The 15,236-nt window shown below is 35.4% G+C and overlaps 1 protein-coding gene across 4 annotated transcripts in view; it reads right to left on the bottom strand.

Annotated features, from left to right (window-relative positions):
* LOC138939822 (dystrophin, isoforms A/C/F/G/H) overlaps positions 1 to 15,236 on the bottom strand; it is a 413,267-nt gene that overhangs the window by 273,868 nt on the left and 124,163 nt on the right. For 3 of the 4 annotated variants that reach the window (XM_070308019.1, XM_070308020.1, XM_070308023.1), the window contains one exon: positions 660 to 974. The exons of the other annotated variant lie outside the window; for it this stretch is intronic. In XM_070308019.1, the coding sequence (XP_070164120.1) occupies positions 660 to 974 (315 nt within the window). The remainder of the gene's footprint in view (positions 1 to 659; positions 975 to 15,236) is intronic. 4 annotated transcript variants of the gene reach the window in all.

Here is a 15,236-nt window from a genome sequence, read left to right as displayed (position 1 = left end):
ATTACGTTGTAAAGCCACGGGTCATCGGATCAAAGGGCAGGGTAGAGTTCTATGAGGTTTGGAAGGGTTCGGGAAATTCGTAAATGAAGGTTGCCTGATGCAGACATGCTTGCGGTAGATCAATCGTTCGCAATCACTCTAATCGGAACAGGACAACGGATAACAGAATATTAATTGTCCTGCTATCACCTACTGCACATGTTTGAATAAGAGAAAAAAACTGCGATTAATTAATATAATCAATAAATCTCTTGTGTCAATAATTCGTCATTTCAATCATTATGTCAAACTCGACAAATTTTTCAATTCTCTCTCTCTCTCTCTCTCTCTCTCTCTCTCTCTATCTCTCTCTCCTTCTCTGTCTTTCTTGTCGTTTATATATATATAAATTAAGTATATTTTTATGTAAAATATGATTGGTTATAATAATGATAATAAAACTATATCCAAAGCAATATATAGTGCAAATTAATGTCACTATCACGTAGAGAATATCTACAAAGAATCGTATTGAAATAGATCACCACATTCTTATCAAAGAAGTTCAAAGCAATTCTAATTAATATTTGCGTCAACTTTTCAATATATCACGAATCAAATAATATAATCGGCCTTTGCGGCCTTAATCTATATTTTTTTGCCGTCATGGATGGACCTACCCTGATGAGGGCTGTAATCAGAGCGTCGACGACCGCGACTGTCTGGAGATCCTAGGGGATGACCTTCCGGCAGGGGTGAAACCACGTCTGACGAACTGCGTCTTGATACAGCGCCGGACGAATGTTCGGAGTCTCTGCGATGTCTAACCACGTGTGGCGAATCCTGGGGGCTGCCGTGTCCAGAACCCATTGGTGTTCTCAACGGAGAACCGTGAAACGAATACGGAGAGCCCGGTGGTAGTATCTTCTCGGTGCCTTTGAGGGAATATCCATGTGACGAATCGTACGACACGAATAACGAAAGACCAGTGGAGGCTGCGCGAATAAACCGCACAATAAAGCGCGATAGAAACCTATGTATTTTTTTTAATGCAAATATTTGACGAAATAATCAATATAATGGAAAAATATATATATATATTTCAATCTTGATCCGAAAATACTGGGCGAAAGAAGTCCTTTGTTAAATTGAAAAATGTTTTGCCATGTTAAAAATTTCTTTTCTAATAAATTTTTATATATAATATATATTATATATATACTGTTTTTATATAGTAGAACTTATTTTTGATAAATATTACATTCGCGAAACGATTATTTTGCACCCAATGTAAATATTTAAAAATCATGTCTATACTCTTTGAAAATTGTTTTTCCTTCCTTCACAGAAAATGTTACGAAAATCGAATGTGGAGTCTATCGTTCGTAAATAAAACATGTCTACGTATAATATTTGAATATATCGACGAGACAAGCATAGACTAATAGGATCATTACAATTTAAAAACTTGTGCAAACAAACAGCACATCTCCTATCGTTAGATGCGCGTGACATTTCAAAATAAATCATCGATGATGATCGAGAAAGTGACACGAATAGAGGATAACGTTTCCAATAAAAACAAGTTTCCAATTTTGATCGCAGCAGACATGGCGCACTCCTCTATCTTTTAATCGGGAACACGTCGAATACGTCATAGCTCATCTATCAACGCGGCCCACTTACACGCTCCGGCGATCGTCGCGAGATCAATGAACGTTCAGCTCCTCTCTACGCGCTTATTCTAGTGACATATAATTGATCGAATGCTACCGTTTGGTAACTTCTGTCCAACTTCTGATGCATATTTTCTACGTTTGTGGTTGTATGCATCATATCTCTCGAGCTATCTATCTAATAAATCTATCGATGCTAAATTCACGCGCTATATAGAGCTTTATCGGGTTTCTTTTGAATAATTCAATTATTATAAGAAGAGTTTAATTTTCCTGCAATGTAACCATTAAAATATTTTTATATCAGAATTTGATGACAAAATCTTTCTAAAAGGGATATCGATTTCAGATTAAACAATCTCGACATAGTCGAGGAAAAATTACAATCTGCATAGCCAAATAATATATACAGTGGACAATAGTCCATCTAAATAGCCTGTTCATTGTTAAAAAAAAAAAAAATAAAAAAAAACCAGCCTCCATGATCTTTTAAAGTATTACGCAATCGCATCGTTTACAGCGAGATATTCGATACCTTGGTGAATGTTTGTCGGATGATGAGAAATTCCGGACGCGGCGGCCGCGTGCGTGAGGGGCGAAGGATGAACGAGACTGCCTGGCCCAAGGGGGTTGACGAACCCGTGGATTGGATTCCCATGCATGGGACTGGCGTGGATCGAGCGCGATGGTACCATTCCGGGCAAAGGTATCCCTCTCGTTTGTATCTCGTGAGAAGAGGAGGAGGAGGAGGAGGAGGATGCAGAAACGGTCGTGCTTGGATGACCCGGAACGGGGCTGCTTCCATGTATGGAACCTCTTCGAGGCTGCGACATAATTGGAATTCGATGACGTCGTCGACGGGTAAAGGTAGCGTAGTAGGCAGGAAAGCTTAATGCTCTCCGGAGATCAACGACATCGAGGCACTCGAATTCACTCCGGCAGATGCCTCACCGTTGATATTTTCGATTCTCATCACTTTCGGTTATCCTCTAATATGTCACTTTGAGGACGAACCATCGGAAAGATATGAAGAACTCGACAAGATGATAATTTCTTTTTCTGTGATACTGTGATAGGTTTTCGATTAAATATTCGACTTGGTTTCGTAGCAAAATTATTAGCGATTATATTAATGCAACGAGTCTGATATTCTTTTTAACATTTCATTTTTGCATCCAACTGTGCTTTCAATGAAATTCGAGTCACATCAAAACGCTCTCTGTTGTAGGTTTTCCGTTACATATCAAAACAAATTCCATATCTCACGTATTATAATAAGTATATTTCGAATTATGTGTCGTGTGTGCAAACAATCCACTCTGTAACTAAAATCTTTTTATCTTTCACAAATCTCCAATGATTCTTCTGCAAGCTTGCGTTGCCACAATGCAAGATATCTGTTGCTGATCTCGCTTAATATTATATAGAAACGTGATTTACGTTAAACGATTATTTACGTTTCCCTTTTAACAATCGTATTAATGTGACTTTATCTCCAAAAATTATATTCGCCACGGTTAATCCCGAAGGCGCTATATTGAAAATGTAATCACGGCACATTTGTCGTACATCCTTTAGCAGGAATAATTAACGTCGCTCTGTCTACTAGATAATGGTCCCTCGTGTGATGGGATTTCGCGGACACGGCAGACAAAGATTTATCGTGATATGTTTATTAAACGAGGAACAAGCGTAGGTTTACTTTGTTCCATGAAAGTCGAATAAAATCATCTTCACAGACAACGTTTTTATAAAATTATGTAATTATCTATTTATTATTAGATTAGCTATTTACTATTTCTTATTTCTTATTTATTATATCTGTATATTTAGTAGCTATTTTATATTTATATTATAAGCAACTTAATAGAGTAATATTCTCTGTGCTGCTTTAATCAATTTCTATGTTTATATAAATTCTTAATTAATTCTATGTCTTAATCAATTAGAGCACAGAATCTCTTCAATCGAAGAAATTATGTATGATATGTTATTTCCCATTTATTTATGGAACGTAGAGAATATTTTCGTGGAAATAAAAAATAAGCAGAATCAGTTCGTGGACTGAATTATTAATTAGACGAGTCCTTTGTGCATATATAATCACAACAGACAAGATACATAAGTACGCAAACTTGCATGCAGTAGTTAAATTTTATACTGACGCGACAGTTAGTATTTATCGTTGTCGATATTTCGAGTGTCAATGGTACGTCAACGATCGCGGTACATGCGATTCGAATTGCACGTGCGCGATTTTTGCCAAGTTTAACGCGCAGAATAATTCGCGCCTAACCCGGAACGATATCTCGATTTTTTTATCAAGAGAAACGTTATCATTCGCGATTCTTGCAAAATGCAAAACAGCCGCCAATTAGCACCGCAATAAGAATTTTCCGTCGGCAAGCTTCCGCCTGTACAGTGTTGACCCGACCTTGATACTTAGGACTTGTTGATTTAAGACACTTGTTGGTTTTAGATCGTTATCACGGCCACACGACACGTTTAAACATATCTTCTTAGTTACATCAGTTGTAACAATAAAGAATTTTCTTGCTGCTGCAGATATTAAGTTATAATTGTTCGTTAATCTTACATTTATGTATGCATGATTGTAGGTTTTTTTTTTCTTCTCCAAACGATTCTATACTTTGTTAACAATTTCTAATTAAATTCTTTTCGCAGAATAATTCTTTAGCAAAATAATTTAAGCAAAAGCAACTCCGGATCATATAGAAATAACATCACAGACATCTTGATGAAGGATCCAGTACAAAGTATCCATCGTAGCAAAATATTTTACGATGCGTTTAAAAGATTTCGTTTAAATGTGATTTAAGAGATAAAATCATCACGCATTATTGACCTTATCCTTCCCATAAAATATAATATCCATAAAGTATATGTCCAATAAAAATGCGATCGTTTTAAATAGACAGATAATTCGTAAGATTATTCATAGATGCAAACTTCGGCACACTTGACTTTCGTAAAATAATACGCTTTTACGATTGTCGTAAGCCACGTGTTAACAGCCGAACCAAAAACGACGATCGTCCAAATACGGTTATTTAATGTGTGTTTCGCAGTTCATTTAATATTATTAAATATGTGTGCTTCATAGTCTTTCAATTTTAGAATATGATAATTTACTAATGAATAACTTTAATCTGATTATAATCAATGAAACAATGTCCAAATAAAATGTCGTTGACGCACGTCGGTGACAGCGATTCATATACACTTACGTAATAATATATAATTTTGTATTTAATTAACAAAACACACCGTTTGTCCCAGTTTTGCAAGATTAATTAGTACTTTAATCAAATACAGTAATTGATCGACGAAAGTTGTGCACAATGCGTCACATAGCTAGCATGTAACAGCACGAATCATCAAACGCACACTGTACTTTGAAGTCACCGGACGATTTCGTACGGTTATCCACAGGTGGACACGACGATCGGTGACTTCGTTAAAGCAACCTCACTTTCACGAGGATTATCACAGACCACGTGCTAACGATCGAAGCTCCCTTACCCCGAAAAAAAAAAAAACTCGGCGCAGATAAAGCGATCGATGTGACAGACGGACGTATTTTTCACATACGTACGTCGCGGTCGGTCGTGACGCGGTAACGACGCCTCGTATTATACAGCTATGCTCGATTCACGGGTGCAAAAAAAAAGAGAGAGAGAGAGAGAAAAAGAGAGCAAGAGACCGCGACAAAATTCGTCGGTTCCCGATTAAAAAAGCCCGAAATTCAGGCGCGGCAAGGCCAATGGTAACGCGACGAAGCAAATTACATTCGTAGCCGGCGAATCGAGTTTTCCGAAGTGACGTGCGGCGACCGCGCGATCGTATTTTCCGCGAGCACGTTTTCGCCGACGATTGCGGGAGCCGTCGCGACGCCGGCTCGGCGTCGGGGTGAGTCGTCCGTGTGCGACAGGGAGCGGCCGCGCGAACACTGAAACCGCCACCACCATCAACCCATCTCTATCCACCACCCCCGTATCCACCCACCGCCGCCGACACTACCACCGTCGACGATGCCGCACCCTCTCCTCCGACACCGTCGCTTCCACCACCATATCATCGTCACTACCACCACTACTATCGTTCTGCCACCGCCACCGCTGTTCCGCGAACCCTCCGATTCTCTACCCTTCAACCACTATCCATCGCCACCACCATCTGCAGTTCCCGTGTAGACGGAGAGGCTCCCTACCTTCTCCTGTCTTCGACGCCGCTACCCCCCTACGACTACCGGCACGGCAGGTAGATATTGACGACCACTGCTATTATCCAACTCCCTCGTTTCCTTCTTCTCTATCCATCTTCGCCATCCCATATTCAAGTATGTTCCCTTCTCTTTTGCATCTTTCGTTCGAGTGCATATGCAAGTAGATGCATACGGGGATAGTTGCGCGGATTATTTCAACCGTATCGCATATCGCGATACATAGGCGCGTTAGGTGTGCATAATTATTCGTTGCACCGACAATGACACCAATGATATTTCTATGTTAATGAACGTGTTTGGCGAGCACTAATTTCTCGCTCTACAGAGATTGAAGAATTTTACAAAATATCATTTGGCATATAATGACAGAAGCTGGAAATAATACAGAATCATATTTCTAATAAGGCTGAGTTAATAAATCCATTAGCAAATGTCTTATACCCATGATTGTATTTTAAATATTTCAATTTTAGTGTTGAATATATTTTTATAGCAAATTTCTACAAGTATACATTACATGGAATCTTACGCGTTTATTCAACTAGAAAATAATATTTCAATGTGCTCTCATGATGTTATATTGAATATGAGAAACAGCTAATTATACTTTCCAAACGGATTTGGAAATTTATCATTATTTGATAAATTTAAATACTCATAACTCTTTGGCATCGCGATATAAACACGCTGTTGATCGCAGAATGATGATTTCAGTGATGATTTCACATTAATTTTTCGCCTATCTGCTCATCGAATTATCATATAATTACATGTATACGTTGCAATTTATGAATCCAAATTTGTGTATCAGCGAACGTGAGTCAAGAGAAATTGATACGATCGAAATTTGTAACGCTTCGCACGGCGAAGGGGGGCGCACGAAATGTCAATATACATGAACACGCGTGAGAGATGCATGCTGACAAAATTCGCCAAAATTCGAAACACCGAGCTAGACGAAATATTATATAGCGATGCTCCGCACGTTACGGCCTCTTTGTCGAATAGCGATTCGATCTAATAGGTTTTAACCGACGACAGAATTAGACGGCGATGGAAAAACGTTTTAATCCGTCAGGCCGCTGTAGGATCGCAATCGCGACGAATTACGAACAGATAACTTCGTTTATTTATTCGATAGCGGATAGACGCGCATTCTCGAAATTTCTACGGAGCGCAACAAACATTCACTAGATAAAATCGACATCGGCGATCGAATTTTTTTTTTCCTGCGAAGCCGTGTCGCGATTGAAGTACAATCCCACCGCGTTAACGACTTTGGTCGTCAGGTACGCGATTCGTCAAATTAATCAAAAAAGCTGTAACTGTAAAATGCGCATGAATGATAATTCAAATCGAGCATTGTAAAAATGCTTGTGCGCTTCTCTAATAACAACGAATATACTCGAACCATTCGTCAAATCAAAGCGAAACGAGTGATGTACGCAATATGCGCTGTTTAACCGCAATGCGCGCGATCATTAATTGCAATTGAGAAAATCTAAGTACACATGTGCATCATTGTGATAAGAATTTTGCGAATCTATTCATTTAGTGATTATCGAGAGAAAAAACAACGGATTCGATTTCGACACGTTTCATTTCACTTAAACGCATATGTATGTTAATTCTAGTCGGTGGCATTAAATCCTATTGTATCCAATAGGATTTTTCGATAATGGAAGTTACCGTTGCCCAATGCATGCAATATTTCGAAACGGTACAAGTAAAATCTCGTTAGGCTGTAATAACGCTAAAATACATGCTATGACTTACATAAGGCACTTACTTCAAGGAATAAAAAAGTTGTAATGTAAAATTGCATCAGTGTACCATAATCATATAAGAATATCTATTGTCGAATATCTATTGTTTATATATAAATATTTTTTTGTAAATACTTTATATATAGTGTATATTTTTTAAATATATTTCTTCCATGTTCTTTTTACCGTTATAATCAACGAAAACATAATAATTATCTTTTTATTCCGCTTTGTTAATTATATTGTATATGACAGATGTATCTCAATATTTTTGAAAATTACGCGAAAGCACACTAGATCACGAAGACTCTAGGTTTTAGTGGAAATTGATGGATCATGCGCGCCAGTCGTGCGCAACGACGAAGCTTCTTACGAAGGGCGGTTTCCAATTATGCGGCCGATCAATCACGCCAGAATATCGCGGAGCAAATTATCGGAAAAAATGGATGCGTTGTAGAAGCTTAATGCAACGGAAACTTACGCGAGCGAGAGCGATCTCGAGCGAATATCGTTCGAATAGACACAGATGGAACGACGTCATTCTTCCTGACGTTGAGAAGCCGCCTTGAAATCGAGAAAGCCTTTTTTTAACACGATCGACAATTCGACGTACACATCGGCAAATATCGCGAGATTCCATCAGTCCTATGAACATTCGTAAAAAACTGAAGAAAGGGACGACGTTGGAATCCCTTTCGGGATAATACCCAAGCACAGTGGAACAAAAAGAACGTACTTCACTTCGGCGCGAAGGTACCAAGACGGACCAAATCCCCAAGGTCGTTTATTAGCCGGGAGAAACCCAAAGTCGAATGGTGTGGGTGAGGTTGGGTCCTCGTATAAGAGGCGTCCACCGTGATGGAGGTATCGCAACGATGTGTGAGTAACCCACGCCTGTTCGAATGGACGATGGTGGTCGCGGAAGGTAGAGGAGAGATACGGATAAATGGACAGGTAGATAAATAGACAGAGAAGAGTGGCGAGGTAAAAGAGAAAGACGGAACACACCTAGATATGGGCTCTGCGGGTTGCGGACCCGCTCGCGTCCAGTAATGTGATTTCAGTTCGATATTTGATTTCGGAGCAAAATTGGAGCTCAAAATTCGTGCGAACAAGTCGTTGCGATACGACATGTACAAATAAAGCTAACGCCTCTCAAACGTATACGTTGATTAAATGCATTATTAGAGCGTTCGTCAATATCATAAATCGATTCCGGAGATATATCGTCCACTCTTCTTTCCTTTAACATGCAAATTGATGGTTGTGCGAATTAAAAACATAATTTACATAAAAGAATATATATAACAAAGTCTCGTCCTGTGCGATACAAGGTAATGCAAAAAAAAAAAACAACTTTATTTTAATATTATTTACCTAAATATAAAGTTTTTAAAAAATTATTTAATTATATTTTTCTATTATTGTGACATTATTAACGGATGGAATTGTTTTTCATTATTCTTAAACTTTCACTTTCCGCATCAAGCATTTTCTTTGAATAAACTGAATACGATGATAAAATCCTTTTTAAATAATAAATCGTAAAATTGAACAACAAAAGTTAAATCGTAAAAGCAAATAAAATTTCTATAATATTTGAGTTTGATATATCTGAAGAAAACGATGGAAGATTGTATAACTGTCATGCAATATTAATATTTAAAGTACTATTCTATGTAGTGTGTACAAAACGTGCGCTTATTCTTTTTTAACCGTGTCATCGAGATATAAGAAGAACGGAATGAATGTAAAATTCGATCGCGTCTAGAATGGCGTCGCACCACGCCTCGGAGAAGCAAAATCGCCCACTTTCATGAAATATACGACCAGGCAATATTTTAAGGGCTCCCGGCGTAATAATACTATCGTGCCTCGTAGGGCGTTACAGCTGCTATGGCGAACAACCATAAAAATTCAACGGAACGAGATCGTTCCCCCCACGATGCAGAACGGTATATGACCAAAAGTTAAGCGCTATATCTATATCTAATCTGCCGTTATCTTCAAAGACAGATTCGAGTATGATTTTGATAGTTTCGTAAATTGACGAAAGACATGTTTCGCTTCCTAAGGATTGGATACCAAACCCTTCGATAATCAAGATTAATGTCATAGATATAAAAAATATAAAAAAATATAGATCGCATAAATATAAAATATACATATATAATCTTCTCTTCACTATTTAATATCACAATCTTTACACGCGTTGTTCGAACTTAAAAAAAATATAATTTTTTGTAAAAAAAAAAAAAAGTTAAAAAATTAAAAAAGTGACAAAAGCAATATCAGAACCGCAAACGAATGTTATGATAAAATGCTATATATTAAAACGGAAATAAATAATATTTACTTTTCAAATGTAATTTAAAATGAATGTTGTTTTAGGAAAAATTTAATATCAGAATTAATCGTCAAGATTTTTATACGTACAAAATTGAAATTCTCAATTGCAGATAATAATATTCTATCAAATTTCCGCCACGGATCGGTTTTAAAAAATTCACAGCTGCACGAGCTTGTATGCGGTATATCTGCACAATATTTTGACGTACAATCACCTTGCCTGCAACAGGTTTTCACGTCACTTTCGCGGATTATGCTCGTACTATCCTATTGATTCTTGCGCACTGGATTTAGAGGCAGAGAAAAGTTTCCGATAAAAATGTACAATGTCTGTTCGAAAATTCAATTCAATTCATTTCATTCAATTTCAAATATTAAAGTGTTATACTGTTTTTATACGTGCAGCCGCGCGCTATTTTCATTGACGAGAAAGGAATTTGATAAGAGCGAGTTTTCGATGGTGCATCTGATAGAAACGCTGTCGCGCATACCAGAGGCTCATTTGTCTAGAAGAAAATCGTTAACGTTATTGGATTTTAGGATATATTTTAGGAATCGACGTATTCTCCAATCGAATGTGAAATTGCCGAAACAGATAACGAGAAAAGATACAATAAGGAAAACAATCGAATAGATTATATATGTATTGTATATAAATATTTTGTCGGCAAAAATAAAAACAACACATTAAAACAAGAAACAATTATCATATTAAGCAACATATAAAAGAAGTAAACGCCGATTAATTTTTTGATACAATCTCTATGCGAGAAATTATTGACGCTCGCATATAAATTATAAAATTAAAAAAAAAAATCGTCAAAGCGGGATTAATAGCGACGAAACTTATACGTGCGAATACAAGACTGTTAATGTGTATTATCGCAATTTTATCGCAAATACAGAATGAGCGCTTCACATTCCGCTCCATATTTGTGCAAATGCTCTCTCGTCGAGATCTCTGCCCACGACTCGTGTCACAGTGATGCGAGTAATCGAATTTTCCCTGATTTTCATCTGCATTTGCACTTGACGGATGTGCGAACGTCACGATTTATTCTGACGCTATTGCCCCATTGTTTGCCTCTATTAATAAACTCATTAGAGGTACCATTGAAAATTGTATATGCTATCTTTTCAAAAGTAAATTTATCAAAATCTACGAGTTCGTTATTCTCTCCGAATGGATATCAAACAAATATTGCGTAATTGATGTTATAATGGAGAAAAAATTAAAATCCTAAGTATCATGATCAAATTACAATTGACACATTTGTATATAATTGATCGTATAAATCGTATAAAAAAATCTAGTATCAATATTATCCGAATACGCGAGGTAAAATAATATTTCTAAATAAACTTTGCACTTTTCAATGTGTATTATTGCAAATGTTACACAACAATAAAACTTTAGGACAACATTTGTCTTCGGATATGAATTTCTCGTGGATTAAGAGATAAAGATGAAAAATGGAGGAATCGAAGCTTAATGAGAAAATTCTAAGTTGAATTTATATTTCGCTGTGCTTGCGCACCGATACATTCAACCTCATATTTGGCTGGTGACATAAATAGGTTGTGAATAATACATGACGCATGATGCGATACGTGTGTATACGCGTGACACGAATACTAAAACAGGCTATCTTACGTATATTGGTGACCACAAAAAAATGCCATCTTCCATTCTGAAAACTTCGCAACAGCCTTTTCTACTGCCTCGAAGCAAAAAACAAACTTAGTTCATGCTTTTATCAGGGTGATTAGTAAATCATAGAAGAAATTGTCTTTTAACGCGAAGAGCGAAAAAAATTCGCAAATATCGCAAATTAATAAAAAAATATAATTTCGTTGAAAATATGTATAGAGTGCACTCCATCCGAATATATGATTTACACAAAAATACATTGCATATACGTATAAATACTCGAATAAAATATTTTATTAAAACTGCAAATTTAAAATTATCTTTCCGCTAAGATAAAATAAATATTATACTTTATGTAAAAATATTAATAATATTACAAGATATTTAACAAATTTTTACCTTCGATTTAAGTTTCGTCATATTTTTATGTATGAAAAATTAATATAAATGAGACAGAAATGTAAAAGAACTAAAATACATTTCATTATAATGGCAGATAAATAGATTTAATGAATCTATATATATAAGATCTATTAAATTGATCTCAAAAAATCTCAAATAAAAAATGTTTAACATTGTGAAAAGTATATCATTATAAAAAGACTACATTATCGTAAAAGATAGATACATAAAAAGGCAATATATAATAAAAAATTTCATACACACTGGATCGTTGCAAGATAGGTTACCTATCTAAGTGCAGAGAGGTTTATAAATTCATGGGTAACAGAGACTTCATCATCAATTCTCTTTTTGCGTCTCTTTTATCGCTTTTATAAAAAGAGCCTGGAAAGTATCTTGTTAGGCGTTGCAAGTTACGGCATATGAGAAAATTGTGCGATATTCTTCTTTCCTAAGATAGAAACCACAAAAAAAGGCGTAACAATACTGACCGAATGGGTTTGTAGAAATAAATGGATATCGCGAAGGATAAAATAAAGGCCGACTGAAGATAAAACGGATCACAGAATCGAAACAATCGTCATTTACAAGAATATATATTTTCTTTTACGTAATAAAATATTAAAAATCTTGCAGGAAGATGCTATTTATAGCCGCAATGTTTCTTCGCGGATTCCATTAAAAATATGAATACCACTAGCTAACATACAGGAATAGGTTTACACAATAAAGATGAGTGTCGAAATACTAAAGAAGATCCTATAAAATCTAAGAATGAGAAATCAAGAATGAAAAAGGAAAGGACAAATAAAATATATACTGATGCGTTCTAAAACCGTATCCACCTCGATAACTCGCGAATTCAGTTTACGACGTAAGAGAAATCATACGCGAATCAATACGCACGTATGAAAACATACTGCAGAATTCCATTGTATCGAGTATAAATTTTTGTTCTAAAATATATATAATTCGCAATAATGACATATTGACTTTTAAGAATCTTAACTATGATTGAGTGTGTCGTAGAAAAAAGGAGAATTTGGTAGGAGACTCACGCAATGCAAACACGATCTAAAAGTTTTAGGAACGAACGACAATTCTTGGCGCTTCTACTGACGCTGAAAATCCTTGCTTTCTTGAGATGCATTTTTCAACGATTTCACAATGAGCTTACCGGCTCTTCTTTTTGCGTTTCCCTTTATTCGCTTCAGAAAGATGCCAGACTTATCGTGACGCACAGATGTAAAATTCCGTTCGATGTTTTCTCGGCCGTATAAATCGATATCCTGCATTGCAATAAATATCGCAACACGATGTGACATTAAAAGCCTATCGAATCGACTAAAAATAACGAAAAACGGATGCATATGATTGCGAGCTATTTTCCACGAGGAATATGCGTGAGGATATGCAAACGTCAGATGCAGCGCTGATTTATGGTTTATGCATCGACAAAACGAATATGCGGAAATCTCGGAGCCGAAAATGAAAATGGTCGCACGACGGGGCCGTAAAATTGCTGCGGATGCGTCTACTACGTGTTGAGAATATATCAATTGTTAAATAAAAGTCATTTTCCTAATGGGAAAACGTGAAGAAAAACATAAAATATGCGAGAATGAACCATGTTTATGAAATAAAGTATTATCAATTAATAATCTCCGATTCAAAGAATTTGAGTCTGAATTTGTGTGTGAAATTTTAGAACACACACATTAGTAAATTTAGAATTTTACAAAAAGATTTTTCTACATTATTTATTTTTATATAAATTTTTTTATTATTATTATTATTATATTAAAAGAGAGTTGAAAGAATATATTTCTAAGTTAAACGTAATAAAAATGGAATAAATAAATATAATATTTCATAAATCCATTATCTTAAAATAGATTAGTGCTTGTAATATTTCATCTTTGCATATATTTTAATATCGTATTATACGATAAAATATTAAGTTCAAGCCGCTTGAAATTTTAAACTCACGGACATAAATAAGAACATAAAATAGAAAAAATATGTGCCACTATATTATATTACACTATATCATATTATGTATCAGTTTGCTAATTATTTTCATAATCTTCTTATCCATATTACCCAATAATATATCCGGTTAGGGTTAGAATATCGGACTGAACAAAGTCTCCTGCAGCGCGTTTCTTAACTATTATTAAACTAATTTTTTCCAAAGGATTCTGCGTTCCTTCTCACAATCCTCATATAATCGCATACAACATATCTTATTTTAAATGGAAATCACAATTTTTGATTTAAATTTCTCTATTATTATTTATCTATTTTTTCCTATTATTTATATTAAATAAATAATAATTGAATTTTTACAGAACAGCTGTCCTATCTAACAGAATTCAAAATTTAAATTTATTATTAGCTCATAAATAAAAGTAAATTAAAGAAACGGATAATAACGTCACCGGTATCAATTGTATTTGAAATTCATATAGGAAAAAACAATTTTATCAATCTTGTTTTCTTCTCTTTAATGCGTGTAATAAACGTGGCATAATGTCTCCATCAACGGTTTTCCATTACGTTTTCCGGGGTCTCTTCTTTCCCTTTCCTGTTGGAAGATAGCATTCCATTTCAAATGACGGTCGTCGTATATGTAATAAAACGTAATGTAAAAGAACGACCTCTCTCTCTCTCTCTTATTTTCAAAAAATGAAGAAAATATTTTTATTTCAGGAATTATATTCCTTCTCTCAAGAGATAACGAAAACCTATTTATTTTCTTGACCTCCAGCATATTATGAATGTCTAATAGAGAACAAATAACACCGTATCCATTAGCCATATTCACGAGAGATTTTCTCCTTTAGTTATGTCAAGATATTTCTAGCAACAAATTATTGCGTAGAAATTTAATTTTCCAGGATATAACAAATGTCAAAGAGCATGCTGAATTGTAAAGTTTCTGAGTATATTATCACAAGCAGTCCTTAATTAAGTAAGTCTCATCCACAACGCTATCTCACGGTATACAAATTTTAACGGAAACACCGTAATTACTGCATCAAACAATATGTAAGACAAGAAATTAAAACATTATTTATATTCAGGATGTCGCTCTCATCGCGAAAAACACATCTAACACGATAATTAATTCTTTTCTAGATTAACTTAATTTTATTAAAAAGTTA

Source organism: Polyergus mexicanus, unplaced genomic scaffold (genome assembly GCF_030449975.1).
Source record: "Polyergus mexicanus isolate NDT 795.1 unplaced genomic scaffold, iyPolMexi1.0 SCAF_15, whole genome shotgun sequence".
In the NCBI taxonomy this organism is placed as follows: domain Eukaryota; kingdom Metazoa; phylum Arthropoda; class Insecta; order Hymenoptera; family Formicidae; genus Polyergus; species Polyergus mexicanus.
This window is presented reverse-complemented; position numbering and strand designations above follow the sequence as displayed.